General features: G+C 41.9%; 2 protein-coding genes across 4 annotated transcripts in view; both read left to right on the forward strand.

Moving 5' to 3' along the window:
- The first annotated feature begins 215 nt into the window (after nt 1–215).
- Nucleotides 216–10,361, forward strand: clk4b (CDC-like kinase 4b). Of its 3 annotated transcripts, none has more exons than XM_084178736.1 (13): nt 216–379; nt 1,291–1,448; nt 2,538–2,766; nt 3,385–3,475; nt 3,797–3,863; nt 3,967–4,083; nt 5,198–5,364; nt 5,809–5,903; nt 6,616–6,745; nt 6,841–6,923; nt 9,378–9,457; nt 9,579–9,669; nt 9,983–10,361. In XM_084178736.1, the coding sequence occupies exons 2-13, from the start codon at nt 1,291–1,293 to the stop codon at nt 10,130–10,132; spliced, it is 1,458 nt and encodes a 485-aa protein (XP_084034862.1). In that variant the 5' UTR covers nt 216–379; the 3' UTR covers nt 10,133–10,361. The 3 variants fall into 3 exon arrangements, with proteins under 3 accessions (XP_084034862.1, XP_084034864.1, XP_084034863.1); XM_084178737.1 differs by lacking the exon at nt 216–379 and adding an exon at nt 466–535 and having other exon boundaries at nt 9,983–10,346; XM_084178738.1 differs by lacking the exon at nt 3,385–3,475 and having other exon boundaries at nt 244–379; nt 9,983–10,346.
- Nucleotides 10,362–11,160: 799 nt separating this feature from the next.
- The window catches only part of col23a1b (collagen type XXIII alpha 1 chain b), a 152,954-nt gene continuing 141,950 nt past the window's right edge, over nt 11,161–22,164 (forward strand). The window contains exons 1-2 of the mRNA XM_084178060.1: nt 11,161–11,555; nt 12,264–12,333. Of these exons, the coding sequence (XP_084034186.1) occupies nt 11,202–11,555; nt 12,264–12,333 (424 nt within the window). The 5' untranslated portion in view covers nt 11,161–11,201. The remainder of the gene's footprint in view (nt 11,556–12,263; nt 12,334–22,164) is intronic.

Below are 22,164 nucleotides of genomic sequence, written 5' to 3' on the forward strand. Positions count from 1 at the left end.
TGGTTTTCTCATTGGGAAAAGTTTTGTCCAGGGTAAACTGGATACAATATTGTATGTATCTGATAAGTTGAGGTGAGAGACTGCTTTTATATTTACCGTAGAAATAATGATCTGTCAGTATCAAAATAGGAGATACATTTCGGCAACGTTGAAATTGAGAAGATATGCGTTGAGTGAGCGGAATGAACTTCATTTCCCATCTTTCCGCTGACGTCAAAGGGCTTTGTTCCAAACCACACGGTCGCCATTTTTTTGAGGATTAGGAGAATGTATACCAGTGGTCGTAAAATAATTTGCAACCTGATTTAAAATATCGTTCCCTTAGCTTGGCTGGAAAGTACAGGGTCTTATTTCAGAACTTGACAACCAGTTGTTTAAGGTGAGGGTATTTTTGTGTTTAACTGTGAAATATAAGCTCACTACGTTAAACTTAAAAGCTCAATAAACCATATTGTCGTTAAAGCTAACGTTAGCTAGCCTCTTCGTTCCAGAACTGTCAGTTGCAGCATGTTAGAGTTTATTTATTTGTCTGAAGGTAACTATCTGATGGTGGCATATCGAAACTAACCGATAAACAGTTGTCTAACGTTAGCTAGCTACCTGTTGTTAGCGCAGTTGGTTATTGTTGACATAGCTAACTAACTGTTACCTAGTTAACATAACACAAGGAAGTGGTTTCCACTAGTTAACGTAACCACAGCCACGTAAAAATGAATGAAAACCAACATTTAGGTTTGTCTTAATTTAAGGTTAGGGTATAAGGTTAACAGTGGGGTTAGGTTTAAAGTCAGATTTTAAGAAGATAAATTGTAGAAATAGGCGGGCTTTATGATTCTGTCTGTGGTAACTAGTGACGACCCAAGGAAGTGGTGTTGCTTAACGAATACTGGTATGACACAGCTACGTTGTAATTATACAATGTAGCTGGCTATCTAACGTTTCATGTGTGGATTTTAAGCGATTTAAACAGCCTCACACATACCAGCTAACGTTTAGCTAGCATCTGTCCTTTATATCAGCCAAACATGGGTTAGCTAACTTTAGCTGTATTAATATATTTTGTTCTGAAGTAGAACATTAACTATGTCCACAGTCCAGGCACAGCTGACAACATGTGAGACATGACAAGCAGACAGTCAGGAGTCCTGTCAGGAGCCAGGGGCAGCGTGTTCTCTTCATTGCAGCTGGCATGGATTTTACAACCTATATGTAAAGGAATGCATGAGGATAGGCTTTCTAAGTCGTCGTAATTTTTATTGCATAGACTCACTGCCTTTACTTGTTTGGCAGATGCGGCGTTCCAAGCGCATGCGACACCCTGATGGCTGGGTTGAGGAGTATAGCTATGAGGAGAAGCTGGAGATTCGCAAACGGCAGAGGCGAAGTTCACATAGCAGTGACCGGGAAAAGAGACCGAGGCGCTACCACCACTATAAAACATACGAAAGGTAAATAAGACATTCTGCTCATGTAACATCAACTATTAAAGCTACGACGAATGAAGAATGTAATTGATTCTATTTAGGGTCAGCTTTGTTGAAAATGTTCAGCTGATATTCTTGAAGATACTGTCATAAGACCTCTATCAGAACATCTAACATTTTATTATGGCAAGGGGAATTCAAATGTAAACACCACAATGACTATTAATTGTAAACAGTTATACAATCACAGGAATAGTATTCCTGGACATTAACCGGGATTGTGTTCTTTGTACTGTTTATGTAGGCCTAGATAAAATATAATTTTCAGGGTTAAACACAAAAATAAAGAAACAAGCACTGTTGGAAATGCAAATTTTTATCATTTTAAGTCACCCAAATATTCATTTGATAGGGTGCACTAACCGTGCTGCTGAATTTGTATACTTTTGTCTATTTACAATTGCATTGAACAAGTATGCAAGTACAAGTTTGCAGGTTCCACGGCAATCATAAACACAGTATTGACCAATAAATCCTTGGTGTTCTTGTGATCAAGTTACTACTCCATGCCATAACATGACAGCTGATGGGAGGTGGGATTTACTACTATAACATTGTCAGGTGAAGGAATGACCTCCATTCCAGGAATGAATGTGGAATGTGTGTGAGAGGTTACTAACCCCTCTCACAGGCATGACGACAGTCCGGTCTATAACATGGGTGTCGTGGGGAGGGGAAGGAGGTCTTTAGATACTTGGCTGATGCTGCCTACTGGCGCCTGACCGGTCAAGACATAACATTCCTCCTACACCCCTGCTGCAAGGGCTGATGAATAATACCACAAGCCTGAGATTACCTTATCAACATCCCTGTTGTATTCTGTATTCATCCCTTATTCTCATCCTTAGCAAGTGGACACTTGTCGAGCCAATGATGGTGATCAGTCAGAATTTCACATGCAGTGTATGATCACAAGTTATATCCCATCAAAAGATTGCTGTGATTGCTTGATTTAAAAATGTGTTTTTAAATAACTCTCTCCCACTTGACCAATGAACATGACCTTGTAGTTTCCAGGTTGTGTGTGTGAACTGTAGTCTGCCTTGGCCACAGGTGTCACCTTGACTCTAAGAGGCTGGAGTGCAGGGAGCGGAGGGCCCGGGAGCCCAGTGTGGAGAGGGAGAGCCATGGGGACAAGGAGAGGGATGGGGCCAAGGGTAAAGAGCGGAGGAACAGAGACTGGCACCACTACAGCAAATCCTCCGCACGCAGTGGCCGGAGCCACCAGAGCAGTCGCACACGACACCGCTCCCGTCGTCACAGCCAGGGGTGCTCTGACTCGGTATGATACTCTCCACCTGTCTAACTCTTTCTGTCTGTGGAATTGGGTGATCGCATAGTAGAACAGTAATCATCTATGGTTGATCATTTTGTTATTGGGGTTATTTGAATTTGCATAGTTATTACTAATTGGTCTGGTATTCCAAAACAGTGCTTTGCTTTATTATTTAAAAACAATGTTAAACAATCAGTTCAATCTAAGTGATTGGATTAAGATATTAATTTCGGCACAAATATTAGATGCTATGCTTCCATAAAACTCAGCCATTGAACCGTGGATGATGTCCTACTGCACTTCTGTTGTATCACTACTCTTATAATTTCTTGAAAGAACTTCTATTGTGAGTCATGTCTGAAAATATGTTGCCATGTTTTTCTTCTGTAACACACATTATGGTGGCACCTGTGCGTTTCTCGGGGATGCATTTGAAATTGCTGCTGCCGTGGCCTGGCCTGGGTTTCTGAATGGGCCGAATATCCTCCCCCTCATCAACTTCCTCCCGCTGAATGAATGATTGGCGCATTCTGTCCTGGTTCTGACGGGTTTATGATGATGATGGTGATGATGGTGGTGATGCTGGTGGCCATGAACCCCCCCCCTCCCCCCCTCCCCTTCCAGAGGAGTCACCGCAGGAAGAGATCCAGAAGTTTTGAGGATGATGAGGAGGGTCACCTGATCTATCACAATGGACTCGTACTAAAAGCAAGATGTATAGAACACAAACCTTTCTTTCTGTAACCCTTTTGTCTGTATGTTTGAATGTCAGTATAGGTAGGGTATAGCTTCGGGGCATTGGAATCTTTTAAGAAATATGTTAAACCTTTGAGATTTGGAAGAGTTTTTTTTTCTCTTCATCCGTCTATTAGCAGTAAGGCTAGAGAACTATTATTGTAGTAGTTTCCTAGGAATAGGAGGGAAGTGACAAATGCTATGTAGCCAGAGTGAGTAGCTGCTAGTCTAGTTTTGATCTGTTCTTGTGTTGTAGACGCTCTGTTCTGATGTACTAACAGCTTCTCCTTTGCCCCTTTAGATGAGATTGTATCCACTTTAGGAGAAGGCGCATTCGGGAAAGTGGTGGAATGTATTGACAACTCGAAGTAAGTAACACAAATCTTTATTTATTGTTCAAGCCAACCGGATGGGTTTCCACTCATGGCATTAGCTCAATGCTTTTCTCTCTGTCAACCTCTGCTTTTGTAGTGATGACAATAGGGTGGCGCTGAAGATCATTAAGAACATTGATCGTTACCGGGAGGCCGCTATGTCTGAGGTAGAGGTGCTGGAACAGATGAACTCCCTGGACGACGAGAGAACCTTGTGAGTAACCGGGACTAAGGGACACACATTTTAGCCTACAACATTCGTATATACCTCTGTCCAGCTGCTTAGGTGCTTGGAGGTGCTATACAAACAGGTGGTAATCAATGTTCCCGCTAATCTGCGCACCACCTCCAGGACTACCACGCCGAAGAAATGCTAGGCCATACAGAGACGCAAGAGATTGAACTTCACTGAGTTCGCCCCATTAGTTTGCACTATATAGATCAATGTTTTTTCAGTGATTGAAACAACATATCAGCCCCTTTTCAATGCAAGCAACAAATGTAACTTCGCAAGATTGAGTCTGTGATTTTGTTGTAGGCAGAGCCAGAGCGCAATGGAGTAGAATTCTATTGGCGGGGGTAGCCATCGAGCACTCGCGCTTTTCAGATCACATTTGTTGATATTCTTTGCTAGTTAGCGAGTTATTAGGCCAGTTATAGATAAGTATAGGTCAGCAATGGGGAGTTACTGCTTCCTACAAGAGCGCAATGTGTAGGCTACATTTCGAGCGGTCTTTGAAAAGCCAGTCTGGTAAAAAGCTTATGTCTTATTTAAAGGGGCGGTGTTGTATTTTGAGACGGGCTTGACTAAGAAAATAAGCCAATAGGCAGAGAGGTAGCCTACATTGTCTAATTCTCTGTATGGTAATAATAATTACCTTTTATTTTGTAAAGTGGTTTCTTGCATCATACAACACAATGCAATTTAGTCAGCTATTTGGCCCATGGTGTTACAGACCAAGTAAACAATTATGAATTAATGTCAAGCCCTTCATAATGTAAAAATGTTTTTAAAAGTCTCATGCATTGTAGGCCTGCATTGAACACCACATATAGGCTACTGTAGGCTATATCATAGAAATCAAAAGCTATTTCCATGTGAAAGTGTTATGGGATTTGCTCCATTGGTTTTGTTGGTAGGCCTACATTATGATCAAATAGCCACAATAGCCTATTGGCTACTGTCTAAAACGGTAAGGGTACAGCCTCAGTGTTCATTGTAAACGCGCGCCGGAAGTTGCACAGAATTCTCACAAGTTTCCGCTTAGTGGCCCAAAAAATTGGAGGGAACATTGGTGGTAATATGTTTTCTTATTGCCCTCATATAGTGGCTGTGTGCGCATGCTGGACTGGTTCGATTACCATGGCCACATCTGCATTGTGTTTGAGCTTCTGGGTCTCAGCACTTTTGACTTTCTGAAGGAGAATGGCTTCATGCCTTTCACTGTGGACCAGATCAGACACATGGCCTACCAGATCTTCAGAGCTGTGTCCTGTGAGTAAAACTCTGGTGCTGCAAAACTCTGTTCAGGAGGAGTGTACCTTTTTTCCTGTAGGCTGAATCGTCTCATGATTGTACTATATATATTTTACATTTTGTAATGTTGAAATGACTGCTGCTGCCTTCTTGGCCAGATCTCCCTTGTAAAAGAGACTCCCAGTCTCAATGGGACTTTTCTGGTTAAATTTAAATAAAAAATACAGCTTGATGTGTTGGAAAAAGCAACATGGAAATGGGAAGTTCTATTTCTGTATATGGAGTTTAACATCAAGTGTCTTGGAATTTGAATAACCTAATACTAATTATCTTCATGCAAAATCATTGTAACTTGCACGGTGTGCACTATACTATCAGATGGTGGATAGTTTTCTTTATGTAAATTGGAATTTAGAAACAAAGGAAGGTATCTTAACACCTACACCAATTTTTGTTTTATAGTTCTCCATCGAAATAAACTGACCCATACTGACCTGAAGCCAGAGAATATTCTCTTTGTCAATTCTGACTATGACATGGAATACAATGCCAAAATGGTAAGTTGAATGATTACATACACACACACATCCGTTGCTGCTGATCTGCAGCTTTCCTGGTCTAGAAACTTGCAGGGAGACGATTAGATATATTGCCAGCCTTTTATTTAAGCATTTAATTAAAACACTTCAGTTTTTCCAATCATGTGTATCATCCAATGCAACTGTCCACAGTCCATTTATGGATACGATAACGAATGCAAGTAGGTCCAGATCGGCACACCCCTACCCAGTCCCCACCAGTCAGTAGGTCCAGATCGGCACACCCCTACCCAGTCCCCACCAGTCAGTAGGTCCAGATCGGCACACCCCTACCCATTCCCCTCCAGTCAGTAGGTCCAGATCGGCACACCCCTACCCATTCCCCACCAGTCAGTAGGTCCAGATCGGCACACCCCTACCCATTCCCCTCCAGTCAGTAGGTCCAGATCGGCACACCCCTACCCAGTCCCCACCAGTCAGTAGGTCCAGATCGGCACACCCCTACCCATTCCCCACCAGTCAGTAGGTCCAGATCGGCACACCCCTACCCATTCCCCACCAGTCAGTAGGTCCAGATCGGCACACCCCTACCCATTCCCCTCCAGTCAGTATGGAGTGCTGCAGCAGACAGTTTGGTGGAGTGTCTCTCTGACTCCACCTCTGACTTGCCTGCCTGACATAGTGTGTATTAGATCTGTGTGTAATAAGTGTCCTGTGTTTTCAAATGCAGAAACGGGATGAGAGAACTTTGAAGAACCTAGATGTGAAAGTGGTAGATTTTGGTAACGCCACCTTTGACCACGAGCACCACACCTCAGTGGTCTCCACCCGCCATTACAGAGCACCGGAGGTCATCCTTGGTAAGTGTTGAGAAACCAATGTGTTGGTGAGAGTGAGGAATGGATGGAAGTCCAATAGGCTGTTGTCTAAATTGTTGTAATGTTTGTTTTCACAGAGCTGGGGTGGAACCAGTCGTGTGATGTGTGGAGTCTGGGCTGCATTCTCCTAGAGTACTACCTTGGGTTAACACTGTTCCAGGTAGGTACAGGAGCAGTAGAGGGAGATCCTTTGTAAAAATATTTGGACTGATATTTGTAGCCTGGGTGCCAGTCTTTTTGCCTAGGGCTGTGGCGGTCATGAAATTGTCAGCTGGTAACTGTCATGCAAATAACTGCAGGTCTCACGGTAAATGACCCTTATTTAACATAAACACGTTTAGCATCTTCCACGCATAGCCTACAAGCCACTGTTTATTTTGGGCAGGTCTTAAACATGATCATTTGAAGAAAATGCAGCCTATTTCAGAAGAATAGAATGGCATATTCTGAGTCTGGCTATGCAATATTGCTGTGAGCGACACTAGTTCATTTAGCAGACAAGATTTTTCCCAACCGATTTCCGAGGGAGCGCGCACATGCGGCTATTCTGTGTTGAGCACTTACAAAGTGAATTCTCCCCCATGAACTCGGGTAGGGGACTGTAGATCTGTCTCCGTTCGTACGTTACTCACACGCGATATCTGGCGGCACTGGCCCGATTTTGACTAAACTTGGGTGAATGATGCGTTTTGTCATAGAGATCCGTAATTTACTAAATTGGCCCAAGGCAGGACCTTTAGTAATTAACTGAAATGTGTTAGTCACACGCGATCTCAATTGGCCCAAGTCTCTCATTCACAATTTGACGAGCACTTGATAATATTCTCACCCATCAGACTATTCTCAATTAATCTGGTCTTTACATATAGCCTACTAATATATGTGTGGAATTATTTTTGATTTTAGAATGGCCCAAACAAAAAAAAAACGTAATCAGTCAACTGCACTCGAATAGAGGTTATGTGCAGTTATATTTTTTTATATGCCTGGTTGGCTACACCAGTTGTAAAGCAAATTAATGTGATTAATTTAAAGAATTGAGCAATAAATATTGCAGCACGAGAAAGCTGGGATCCTCTTTTAAATAGTGGCCAGTCAAAACTGTTTTCACATGCGATTGCGCAATGACTGGGCTTATAAGAACACGTTTCACTCTGTACGCTATGGGCTCTCCTACCCTGTTCCAGGGGTCAACAAGCTACACTTGGAGTTATTCGGCCACTTTTAGTTATGATACAAACCTTATCAAAACATATAGGCCTATGGGCTAGGCTACATGATGCATGCGACTATGATTTGAAAAAGTAGCAAAAGCATGCGCTGTTTCTTGCCTTAGACTGCACATGCTGGGCATCATTCACAAGTGATATTCTCACCCCTCAGAGTATTCTGAATTTAATTTTGTCTTTACATGTACTAAAATGTGTGGAATTAGTTTGAATTTAGAATAGGCCATTATCATGCACCTGTCGGGGCAGGGGAAAAAAAGACATAATATAATATGCCATTTAGCAGACGCTTTTATGTGTGCATACATTTTTACGTATGGGTGGTCCCGGGGATCGAACCCACTACCCTGGCGTTACAAGCGCCATGCTCTACCAGTTGAGCTACAGAGGACCACAATCCATATGCACCACAATCCATATGCACTTAAATAGCTTTTCCCGCAGTTCATTGTTATGCCAGCCAGGTAGGCTACTCCGGTTGTAAAGCGAAGCAATGTGCTTTTGTCGATGTAAAATGTTTTGGAAGTTGTTAACACAAGCTTCAACAGCTTTGTTGACTAAAATGATTGAGCCCTTGATGACAGGAGTTGGAGATTATGTCATAAAATGACTGACTATATGTTTCCTTTCCCTAGTGTGTTATACAATTGATAGATCCTCTGACTATACTTATATATGAGAGAGAGAGCGAGAGATATGCACTTAAATAGCTTTTCCCGCAGTTCATTGTTATGCCAGCCAGGTAGGCTACTCCGGTTGTAAAGCGAAGCAATGTGCTTAATATTAGGAAAGTTTATAAATAAATATAGTAAGCCTGTAGAAAGCTGATGGATCTGCTTTTTTAATCGAGGCCATCAAAACTATATTTTCACACACAATTACATAGTATATAGAAATGTTGTTCAACATGGGCTTATTATAGGAACACTTATTTCATTCCATGCATCAACCAGCTGTGAGGAGCTGGCTCTTACTGCGCAACAGGTGATCCTATTCCGCTCGAACTCTGAATGCCAGGGCTGTCATGAAGTGTTTGATTAGATTTTCTATATTGCGTTTGCATTTGAGTGATTAGAGGGTCAATAGAGCGCTGAGTACCAGGCTATTAGCAACTGGTAGTTAGCATGTTTTGGTAGGCTGCTAATGACCATCAGCGGCATCACAGCGCAGTTTTGGAGAAACCTAGTTACCTTGACTCAGCGGTCATGTAGAATTTGACTGCGGTCATGACTCATGACTGCCGCTGTGGCGGTAACACAGTCACCGTAACAGCCCTATTTCTGCTCTCTTGCCATGTTTGCCATGACAATAGAGTAAGCAAAAGCACAAACAGATCTGGGACCAGGCTAGTATCTTTGGGGGACTTTAACTTTGTGAAATTTCAGACTCATGACAGCAAAGAACACCTGGCCATGATGGAGAGGGTTCTGGGGCCCATACCTGTACACCTGCTACAGAAAACCAAGTAGGTTTAGTGTTTGTTAATGATTGAGTCTCAATTTCAAGATGCAGATAATTTACATGATCATTGACAAATGGTTATGTTGTCAATTAAGAATGTGTAAATGGTTTTATTTTGTCCCCAGGAAGCGGCGCTATGTGCATCATGACCGGCTGGACTGGGATGAACACAGTTCCTCAGGGAGATATGTGAGGAAGCACTGCAAACCACTCAAGGTAAAACTCAAACACTATTACAGTTACCTGTATGATAAGCACCATGCACATTAGGGACCACAATGGAAGTAAGTCACTGACTTTATTGTTGTATATTGTATATCCCTGTCAAGTTTTTAAAATGTATGTACTGTGTTATTTTTAACTAGCTTAGAAAATCAATCAATTCAGTAGCAACTAGCAAGCACCCTTTTGTGAATCAGAAATACCAGAATACAATCACTGGAACAACCTCAATTGATCTGCACATATTAAATACTGTACAACAACTAGATGCTGTTTCTAATATATACTGTTTCTCTTGTCCCCTTAGCAATACATGTCCTCTAGGAGCTCAGACCACGAGCAGCTGTTTGACCTGATCCACAGTATGATGGAGTATGACGTGTCCAGGAGGCTCACCCTGGAAGAGGCCATCTGGCATCCATTCTTCCACCCCATGAGGAAGGAGAGGAAAAAGTGACCTTGAAGACCACAGCGCGCACTACTCTACATTTCTCTACTCCAAGGGAGACTTCTATAGACTGCATCAGTCCGCTATCTATGAGATGATTACCCTCGTTTACATACCGATTGAGCTTACCTGCCTGCTTCCTTCAGATTGAATTTATTTAACTTTTTTCTGACTCCTGTTGATCCCTTTTGATTTATGAATAAACTTGTTTACTATGTTTTCAAAATTGTGTTCCTTCACATTGTGTTCCTTTTTTCTTTTCTTTTTTTTAAACTTCAAATTAATGGATTTGTCATATTATATTGTCAGCCACATTTGACATCATTGGGAAAAAATGATTGCTCGTAAAAGTTGTGATTGATTGTTAGACATGGTTTCTGGTCGTTTTCAAGGCAGCATGGTCACTAGGACAAACAGTGATAAGAATGCAGTCTGTTGGTCTGCTTGTAGTAGTCATATTTATCCAGTTGATGGCAATACAACACCCCATGAGTAGATTCCAGTTCCACACCTGCAAGCGATGGGATTTGAAATAGACAAGTGCACCTCATCCACTTTGGGCATGGACCTTTCCTTGAAGAGATTTATTTGTTTATACAATGTTATTTATTCAAATGTTGAATGACATTTAAATTACCCCCCCATTTTTTTCATTATTGGGTAAGAATTGTATAATTCAATATTTTCTCAAAGTATAGTGCCATTTAGTGGATATATAAATGAATGACTAGGCTATTGTTTTGTTTTATTACACATTCATTGGGTTAGTTTAGAATAAGAGTTTAATTATTCTGGTTTTCATCCATTTATTCACCATTATTCTAGAGATGAATTATCAGGCAGCCTAATTTGATTGAAGGGACTTCAGGGAGTGCCAAGAACGACATTGGTATTTGGCATCCTGTCTGTGTCTGACTGGTCCAAATCATTCAACCTGAGAGCGCGTGAGCGCAGCTACACAGCCCACGTGGCTTCCCTCCCCGTTCAAAGATATTCAGAGCATAAACGTTCATTCTAGTGATGGCTCCGGTACTGTAACAAAGTGGCAGTACGACAATATAATTATTTGTAGCAGGAAATGTTGCACACAGGAAAAAGACTACAATTTATTTATAGTACTTTTTTGGCTGTCGACGTCAGGATGGGATCCCACGAAAAATCAGAGAATAAGAAGGCCATGGAATCTATCAACTGCCACAAATCAAACTTTTCACATTGTTTAGGAGGGCTGCCAATTGTCTTTTGCATCATGTTGTCGGTGTGTTCTATGGCGTTTTGTTTTTTGGTATTCTTCAAGACATCGTACCTGGAGTACAGAGTGCAGACATTGGAGATTGAGAGAATGTCCCTGATCCATCCCGATGCATTCGCGCAGGATGAGAATGGAACAGTACCTGGCCTTCAGGAAATCATTGAAAAACTTGTGCAAGAGGTGAGGGTGACTTTAAAGTGTAATTTTAAAAAAAGGTCAATAAACATGTATCAGACAGTGATGCAATATTTTGAAGGATGATTTCCGTAAGATTGCCTATTTTATCACAACATTGTGGTAGCTGTTCACTATAATCAAGTAACTAGGGCTGTCAAACGATAAAAAATAGTTAATTGCAGGATTTGCTGTGATTAATCGCGATAAATGCAAATTCAGAATTTGCTCAAATTGAGCTGTAATTTATGATTTTTTTTTATACAAAAAGCATTAAAAGAATATTGACTTCTTGATTTTGTCCAAGGTCAAATCAGGTAAATTGATAAAGCCCACTTTCTTTAACCTCAAAGTCAACTTGTTTTGATATCGCATTGTTTTTAACTTTAGATTTGTTTTTAGCTGTATAGATTGTATTTTTGATGCTTTCAGACAATGCGATTAATCATGATTCAAAGTTAACTGATTATCTCTGACAGCCCTATTAGTAACATGATTCATCTCTAGGCAAACTACTCATTTGACACCTTAATTCAGACTGATCTCCAAATTCAGTCATTTGGGATCCAATTGGAGATCCATTCAAAAATGGTTGTCAATTACTACCACTAAATAACAATTACCATGCATGATGAGCAGATATACTTATATCTAAAATTTAACCTACATTCAAATAAACATTATGCACTGTGCATTCTTGTTGTCCCCTTTCAGAGACTGACCATAGCACTGCCCAAACTTCGCACTACCAGGGAGGTCATTCAAGAGTGCTCCTGTCCTCCAGGTATGTTTCCTGCTCGATGAAAGGTGGCTTCTACTCCCAGGTTGATAGAAGGAATTTAAAATATTAAATGGTTTACTGTTACATTATCAGTCAACTTGACTTCTCTCAAACATCCCAACAATTAGTCATTTTGATTAGTGTTATTCAATTCAAAACTATTCAGAGGAAGCCAGTGCATAGGCCTATAAGCACATCTATTTGCAAAGTTTAATTTGTCTAAGCCTGTTACTGGTGAATATAATATACAGTGGAGTTGGAAAGTATTCAGACCCCTTGACTTTTTCCACATTTTGTTACGTTACAGCCTTATTCTAAAATGGATTAAATAATATAAATCCTCATCAATCTACACACAATACCCCATAATGACAAAGTGAAAACAGGTTTTTAGAAATGTTTGCAAATGTATTAAAAATAAAAAACAGAAAAGTATTCAGACCCTTTGCTATGAGACTCGAAATGGAGCTCAGGTGCATCCGGTTTCCATTGATCATCCTTGAGATGTTAATACAACTTGATTCAATTGATTGGATATGATTTGGAAAGGCACACACCTGTCTATATAAGGTCCCACAGTTGACAGTGCATGTCAGAGCAAAAACAAGCCTTGAGGTCAAAGGAATTGTCAGTGGAGCTCCGAAACAGGATTGTGTCGAGGCACAGATCTGGGGAAGGGTACCAGAAAATGTCTGCAGCATTGAAAGGACCCCAAGAACACAGTGGCTTCCATCATTCTTAAATGGAAGAAGTTTGGAACCACCAAGACTCTTCCTAGAGCTGGCTGCCCAGCCAAACTGAGCAATCGGGGGAGAAGGGCCTTGGTCAGGGAGGTGACCAAGAACCCAATGGTCACTCTGACAGAGCTCCAGAGTTCCTCTGTGGAGACGGGAGAACCTTCCAGAAGGACAACCATCTATGCAGCACTCCACCAATCAGACCTTTATGGTAGAGTGGCCAGACAGAAGCCACTTCTCAGTAAAAAGGACATGACAGCCCGCTTGGAGTATGCCAAAAGGCACCTAAAGACTATCAGACCATGAGAAACAAGATTCTCTGGTCTGATGAAACCAAGATTGAACTTTGGCCTGAATACCAAGCGTCACGTCTGGAGGAAACCTGGCACCATCCCTACGGTGAAGCATGGTGGTGGCAGCTTCATGCTGTGGGGATGTTTTTCAGCGGCAGGGACTGGGAGACTAGTCAGGGTCGAGGGAATGATGAACAGAGCAAAGTACAGAGACCCTTGATGAAAACCTGCTCCAGAGCGCTCAGGACCGCAGACTGGGGCAAAGGTTCACCTTCCAAAAGCACACAGCTTCAACAAAGTACTGTGTAAATGTGATATTTTTATTTTTAATTAAAACAATTAAACAACTGTTTTTGCTTTGTAATTATGGGGTATTTTGTGTAGATTGATGATACAAAAAAATAATCACTTTTAGAATAAGGCTGTAACGTAACAAAATATGGAAAAAGTCAAAGGGTCTGCATACTTTCCAAATGCACTGTATATACACTGAGTGTACAAAACATTAAGAACAACTTCCTAATATTGAGTTGCACCCCCCTCCCCATTTGATAGTCCATGTTATAATTTCTGACATTTGGTAGGCCATTTGTTTGTCTTCTATAGTTTGATACATGCAGCTTCTCTTCTGTCATAACTTGTTGCACCAGAAGACTAAATAAAAGTAGTGCTCACCTGAATGTCTTACGTTGATAGAATGAATGCATTAGTAATCTAGTTAACACCGGTAGTTGTCCATTTCGTTTAGAGACTGGGTAGAAAAACTCCATAACTCCAAAACAGTGGAAAGAATGGTCCTTTGTAAAATTCTGTTTTCCGGTTTTAAGGAAATGAAAAGCTGAGAAAACAACAAAATGCCTTTCTGATAAGACTTTGTTAGTCTTGGGTGCATATTTTATGTGGTTGAAATACTGTGTGCTCGCATAACAGTGTAAAATATGACACACATTCACATTTTCTCAAGAGATGCTGAAAGAAATTCATATTGCTCCACTCCTTTTCCTGAGACAAAAATAACATGTATAATTTCACTGCAAGAAATGCATAATTCTGCAGGAGTTCATTTTATATGACGCTACATGTGAGAGGTTATAGGCCTACAGTCAGTGTCCATATTTCAGTTACCATTCCATTTAACCCTGTTACATTCCCCAGCAAGAAAACCAAAAATGTTGTTCAAACAGAAGAGGGAACTAACAAAGAGTCACTGACCAACAACCAAAACGAAACAGGTGGGGTTTTAGGAGGGGTTCTGAAAGACATTCATGGGGGTGTCCACTGAAAGTTAAATAGCAAGAACAACTGGAACCTAAAAGACACCTACTATGAGCGGCCACAAAAATTTGCCCAAGAACAGTCAAACAAAATAAAAACCCACACCAAACTTAAAGACAAGAACCAAACCAAAAAGATGGTTCAAAACAAAATCAGACAAATAAATGTTTTTCTAGAAATCAAATAGGGAGAGTCCCTCCACATCGCTCAAGACAACTGGAGCACTGGGCCAGCTACTCTTAAATAGCACCATGGCCAGCACAGGTGAAACACCTTCCCACTAATGAGATGGCAAACCAGTCCAGGTGGAACACATACTGACTAACGAGGTGACACCAATCGGCACGCCCTACATGCTAAAGTGCTACACGTTCTAAAGTCTAACCTCAAAACATAAATGGAAAAACCAAAGCCTGTAACACCTTCCCCCTTAAGACAACAAATATATCCTATGTTTTTCTTGGAGAAGTTTGCTCACCACCAACAGAAAACAACTTCCATTGCACAACATAATCATCTTACACGCGTCGCTTTCTGCAATATAAACATGGAGTCTACTTGCTGTCAACAATTAAATGCAAGACAAAACAGTCACCTCGTTTATTTATAAATGTATATACAGTACCAGTCAAAAGTTTGGACACACCTACTCATTCAAGGGTTTTTCCTTATTTTTACTATTTTCTACATTGTAGAATAATAGTGAAAACATCAAAACTATGAAATAACACATATGGAACCATGTAGTAGCCAAAAAAGTGTTAAATCAAAATATATTTTATATTTGAGATTCTTCAAAGTAGCCACCCTTTGCCTTGATGACAGCTTTGCACACTCTTGGCATTCTCTCAACCAGCATCATGAGGTAGTCACCTGGAATGTATTTCAATTAACAGGTGTGCCTTCTTAAGAGTTTAAGCCAATCAGTTGTGTTGTGACAAGGTAGGGAGGGTGTACAGAAGATAGACATATTTGGTAAAAGACCAAGTCCATAATATGGCAAGAACAGCTCAAATAAGCAAAGAGAAACGACAGTCCATCATTACTTTAAGACATGAAGGTCAGTCAATCTGGAAAACCAGAGACTTAATGAGCTGGAGTTCTTCTCCCACAGGAAGAAACCACCTTTTCTCTCTCTAATTTCTGTTTCAACTTAGGACACAGAGACAATGTGTCATTTCTCGTGGTAGTAATGACAAACTGGCGGATACAAAAAAACTGCTTTCTGCCAATCTTTATCTTTGGGCACTCTAGAAATGGACTGAAACCTCGCATTAGGAGGTGACTTCTCTGGATTGCTTTTTTTGTAAGGATAACTATTGGGTGCTTTGTTTGTGAAGGTAGTTTTATGTGTCAACACAAACTCATCTGCAAGAACTGCAGCTTTCTCAAGAGTGAGGTCCTTGTGCTCATAAATGTATGTCGCAACCCTTTCCTGAAAGGCAATTCTTGAACTGCTTGAGAGTGTCTTTAAATCCTCAAGGTCCTTGACCTCGAGAACCACACCACCAATCAAAAAGACATGCTTGTTCCCTTGCGAACTTGCTTTGTGATTCTGTCTTTCGTAATTTATGGAGCTGTTGTCTGTATGCCTCTGGGACCAACTCATAAGTCCGAAGGATAGCAGCTTTAACAGTGTCAAATCTGAACTCTGGTCAAGAGATAAAGTGGAGTACACTTTGTGCTTTTCCCACAAGAACACTTTGGAGGAGCAGTGACCAAATGTCTCTCGGCCATTCCAGGGATGTGGCCAAATGTCTTTCGGCCATTCCAGGGATGTGGCCAAATGTCTCTCGGCCATTCCAGGGATGCGGCAATCCGCTCAAACAGAACAAAACATGCATCCATCTCCCCCTCGCTGAAAAGCGGCATAAGCCGGCCACTCCGACCAAGATCAAACTCCGCCAAGGGTACAGGATGGCCCGACCCAATTCGGAGTACCTCCAGATCCATCTCTCCTTGTCGCGCTTCTAGTTCCATGTCTCTTGATCGAGTGGCATGCACACGTTCCTCCTGCACTAGTCTGGCTGCACGTTCTCTTTCCCTTTCCATGTGCTCAAACTCTAATTTTTGTTGCTCCCATCTTTCCTCACATTCTCTTTCCCTTTCCTTGTGCTCCAATCTCTGTTGCTCCCACCCTGCCCCTAGTTTCACCTCTCGCAGCTGCAGGTCTATGGGACTCACCCCACTACCCGCAGCACCCCCTTCATCAGCCTCTCCCTCAGGAAGGATTTCCTCACCACCAAAGCAGTAACCATTAACTCTTTGACTACTGCTTTTGGATCGCCAGATGCCACCTTGATGTCATAATGCTTTGCAATGACGAGCAGATTCGACTTTGTACATTTATCTAGCATATCCCATGTAGGATTCTCCACAAATTCTTTCAACTTAAAGTCCATGGCTTTATTTTCATTTTCCTGTGCATTTATGCAAATTTCAGAATTATTCCCCCAATCTTATAACCCCTCAGGGTAGACGTCAGTGACAGAAACTACCGCAAGTGTATTTTGAACACTCATATCTCGGCACAGCAGAGCTTCAGAGTAGGTGGTTAGAGTGACCACCCTACTCATGGGAAACAACATTCAGGATGAGCCCCAATTTTGTTGCGTTCCCCAGCATGAAAACCAAACAAATGTTGCTCAAACATTAGAGGGAACTAACGGAGTCACTGACAAACAACCAAAACAGGTGGGGTTTTAGGAGGGGTTTTGAAAGAAACTCATGGGGGTGTCCACTGGAAGTTGACTAGCAACAAATACTGGAACCTAAAAGACACCCACAATGAGCGCCCACTAAATTTGCCCAAGAAGAGGCAAACAAAAGAAAAACCTTCAACAAACTTAAAGACAGGAAGGAAACCAAAAAGTTGACACAAAACAGAGAAGATCAGATAAACGATTGTTTGACTAGAAATCAAATAGGGAGTGACAATTCAATGTGTTTACCCTCCACATCTCTCAAGACAACTGGAGCACTGGGCCAGCCACTCTTAAATAGCACCTGGGCCAGCACAGGTGAAACACCTTCCCACTAATGAGATGACAAACCAGCACAGGTGGAACACATACTGACTAATGAGGTGACACCAATCGGCACGCCCTACATGCTAAAGTGCTATACATGCCAAAGCCAAACCTCAAAACATAAATGGAAAAACCAAAGCCTGTAACAACCCATACACTTAAACTAGGATTATTCTGTTTATTCATGGGTACAGGGATACTCATGAGCGGGATATCAAAGGTGCATGTAAACAGCTTATCCCGAATAAGACCATAAGCGGGAAATGAGCTACTATCCGGAATCCTGTGAACATGTAAACGTGGTCACTAAGGGATCATAGCTTTCACCTGGATTCCCCTGGTTAGTCAATATCATGGAAAGAGCAGGTGTTCTTAATGTTTTGTACACTCAGTGTACATACACTTGTGCAGTATAATGGATGGGGTCAAGTGTGCTATACCTGGCTTTAAAGGGGAACTGCACCTGCTGATTTGGCATTGTTTTTTGTGTTGCTCCTCAAGAAATGCTGGGGGCCATGACAGAAGCCAAACATGAGTTGACTTGGAGGTGTGGTTTGATGTGGGTGTTTCTTGGGTGTGTTCTTGCCACCACCAAGGCACACCCATCTGTCAGAACCAAGGGGCCAGGGTTTTGGTCTAGAACCACAGTTTCAACTGCTCCTACAGTTTTGCTTCGGTACTGAAGTTTAACTGACACCTGGCCCAAAAATATGTTTTTCCATACACGGCCACATAGAGAAGTAAGATTTGAAAATTCCTAATAAGACACTCTAGTCATCACCTTTGTGCACAAAACATCCATGAATTATTCAAATAATTTTTGCTGAGGACGATTTTTTTTCCATTACTCAAAGCCGAAGATATTAACATTTTATACTCATCCAATGTCTGCCATGTTTTTGGATGACGTGATGACACTGTCGCTGCTCCCTGTGCGCACTGAGTGCAAGTGGCATGTGATATTGGTCCGTATAAACTGGATGCAGCGGTTTCCCCCACTCAATCACAACAAACAAACCTGCAGTCTGAGATCAATAACTGCAGGCAGATGTATGGAGAGATCCTGGAGGAAGCTTTGAATAGGTCAACAAGGCAGGTCCTACAGGCCCTAGTTTTGTCGCACCTAGACTACTGTTCAGTAGTGTGGTCAGGTGCCACAAAGACGGACTTGGGAAAATTGCAGTTGGCTCAGAACAGGGCAGCACGGCTGGCCCTTAAAAGTACACAGAGAGCTAACATTGATGACATGCATGTCAGTCTCTCCTGGCTCAGAGTGGAAGAGAGATTGACTTCATCACTGCTTGTTGTTGTGAGAGGTGTCGACAAGCTGAATGTACCGAGCTGTCTGTTTGGAATACTGGCACACAGCTCGGACACCCATGCATACTCCACAAGACATGCCACCAGAGGTCTCTTCACAGTCCCCAAGTCCAGAACGGACTATGGGAGGCGCACAGTACTACACAGAGCCATGACTACATGGAACTCTATTCCACATCAGGTAACTGATGCAAGCAGTAGAATCAGATTTGTGGAACAGCAGGGACTGTGAAGAGACACACACACACACAGGTACAGTTGAAGTCGGAAGTTTACATACACTTAGGCTGGAATCATTAAAACCTGTTTTTCAACCACTTCACAAATTTCTTGTTAACAAACTATAGTTTTGGCAAGTCGGTTAGGACATCTACTTTGTCATTTTTCCAACAATTGTTTACAGACAGATTATTTAACTTATAATTCACTGTATCACAATTCCAGTGGGTCAGAAGTTTAAATACACTAAGTTGACTGTGCCTTTAAACAGCTTGGAAAATTCCAGAAAATGATGTCATGGCTTTAGAAGCTTCTGATAGGCTAATTGACATAATTTGAGTCAATTACAGGTGTACCTGTGGATGTATTTCAAGGCCTACCTTAAAACTCAGTGCCTCTTTGCTTGACAAAATGGGAAAATCAAAAGAAATCAGCCAAGACCTCAGAATTTTTTTTGTAGATCTCCACAAGTCTGGTTCATCCTTGGGAGCAATATCCAAACGCCTGAATGTACCACTTTCATCTGTACAAAAAATTATACGCAAGTATAAACACCATGGGACCACACAGCCGCCATACTGCTCAGGAAGGAGATGGGTTCTGTCTCCTAGAGATGAACGTACTTTGGTGTGAAAAGTGCAAATCAATCCCATAACAACAGCAAAGGACCTTGTGATGATGCTGGAGGAAACAGGTACAAAAGTATCTATGTCCACAGTAAAACGCGTCCTATATCGACATAACCTGAAAGGCCGCTCAGCAAGGAAGAAGCCACTGCTCCAAAACCGCCTTAAAAAAGCCAGACTACGGTTTGCAACTGCACATGGGGACAAAGATCATACTTTTTGGAGAAATGTGCTCTGGTCTGATGAAACAAAAATAGAACTGTTTGGCCATAATGACCATCGTTATGTTTGGAGGAAAAAGGGGGGGCTTGCAAGCCGAAGAACACCATCCCAACTGTGAAGCACGGGGGTGGCAGCATCATGCTGTGGGGGTGCTTTGCTGCAGGAGGGACTGGTGCAATTCACAAAATAGATGGCATCATGAGGAAGGAAAATGATGTGGATATATTGAAGCAACATCTCAAGACATCAGTCAGGAAGTTAAAACTTGGTCGGAAATGAGTCTTCCAAATGGACAATGACCCCAAGCATACTTCCAAAGTTGTGGCAAAATGGCTTAAGGACAACAAAGTCAAGGTATTGGAGTGGCCATCACAAAGCCCTGACCTCAATCCTATAGAAAATATGTGGGCAGAACTGAAAAAGCGTGTGCGAGCAAGGAGGCCTACAAACCTGACTCAGTTACACCAGCTCTGTCAGGAGGAATGGGCCAAAATTCACCCAACTTATTGTGGGAAGCTTGTGGAAGGCTACCCGAAACGTTTGACCCAAGTTCAACAATTTAAAGGCAATGCTACCAAATACTAATTGAGTGTATGTAAACTTCTGACCCACTGGGAATGTGATAAAATAAATACAGCCACCAATTGTGCAAGTTCTCCCACTTAAAAAGACGAGAGAGGCCTGTAATTTTCATCATAGGTACACGTCAACTATGACAGACAAAATGAAAAAAATCCAGAAAATCACATTGTAGGATTTTTTATGAATTTATTTTTATGAATTTATGGTGGAAAATAAGTATTTGGTCAATAACAAAAGTTTCTCAATACTTTGTTATATACCCTTTGTTGGCTATAAGTCTTCACAAGGTTTTCACACACTGTTGCTGGTATTTTGGCCCATTCCTCCATGCAGATCTCCTCTAGAGCAGTGATGTTTTGGGGCTGTCGCTGGGCAACACAGACTTTCAACTCCCTCCAAAGATTTTCTATGGGGTTGAGATCTGGAGACTGGCTAGGCCACTCCAGGACCTTGAAATGCTTCTTACGAAGCCACTCCTTCGTTGCCCTGGCGGTGTGTTTGGGATCATTGTCATGCTGAAAGACCCAGCCACGTTTCATCTTCACTGCCCTTGCTGATGGAAGGAGGTTTTCACTCAAAATCTCACGATACATGGCCCCATTCATTCTTTCCTTTACACGGATCAGTCGTCCTGGTCCCTTTGCAGAAAAACAGCCCCAAAGCATGATGTTTCCACCCCCATGCTTCACAGTAGGTATGGTGTTCTTTGGATGCAACTCAGCATTCTTTGTCCTCCAAACACGACGAGTTGAGTTTTTACCAAAAGGTTCTATTTTGGTTTCATCTGACCATATGACATTCCCCCAATCCTCTACTGGATCATCCAAATGCACTCTAGCAAACTTCAGACGGGCCTGGACATGTACTGGCTTAAGCAGGGGGACACGTCTGGCACTGCAGGATTTGAGTCCCTGGCGGCGTAGTGTGTTACTGATGGTAGGCTTTGTTACTTTGGTCCCAGCTCTCTGCAGGTCATTCACTAGGTCCCCCCGTGTGGTTCTGGGATTTTTGCTCACCGTTCTTGTGATCATTTTGACCCCACGGGGTGAGATCTTGCGTGGAGCCCCAGATCGAGGGAGATTATCAGTGGTCTTGTATGTCTTCCATTTCCTAATAATTGCTCCCACAGTTGATTTCTTCAAACCAAGCTGCTTACCTATTGCAGATTCAGTCTTCCCAGCCTGGTGCAGGTCTACAATTTTGTTTCTGGTGTCCTTTGACAGCTCTTTGGTCTTGGCCATAGTGGAGTTTGGAGTGTGACTGTTTGAGGTTGTGGACAGGTGTCTTTTATACTGATAACAAGTTCAAACAGGTGCCATTAATACAGGTAACGAGTGGAGGACAGAGGAGCCTCTTAAAGAAGAAGTTACAGGTCTGTGAGAGCCAGAAATCTTGCTTGTTTGTAGGTGACCAAATACTTATTTTCCACCATAATTTGCAAATAAATTCATTAAAAATCCTACAATGTGATTTTCTGGATTTCTTTTTCTCAATTTGTCTGTCATAGTTGACGTGTACCTATAATGAAAAT

The sequence above is a fragment of the Coregonus lavaretus genome, assembly GCF_964263955.1.
Source record: "Coregonus lavaretus genome assembly, chromosome: 15".
Classification (NCBI taxonomy): domain Eukaryota; kingdom Metazoa; phylum Chordata; class Actinopteri; order Salmoniformes; family Salmonidae; genus Coregonus; species Coregonus lavaretus.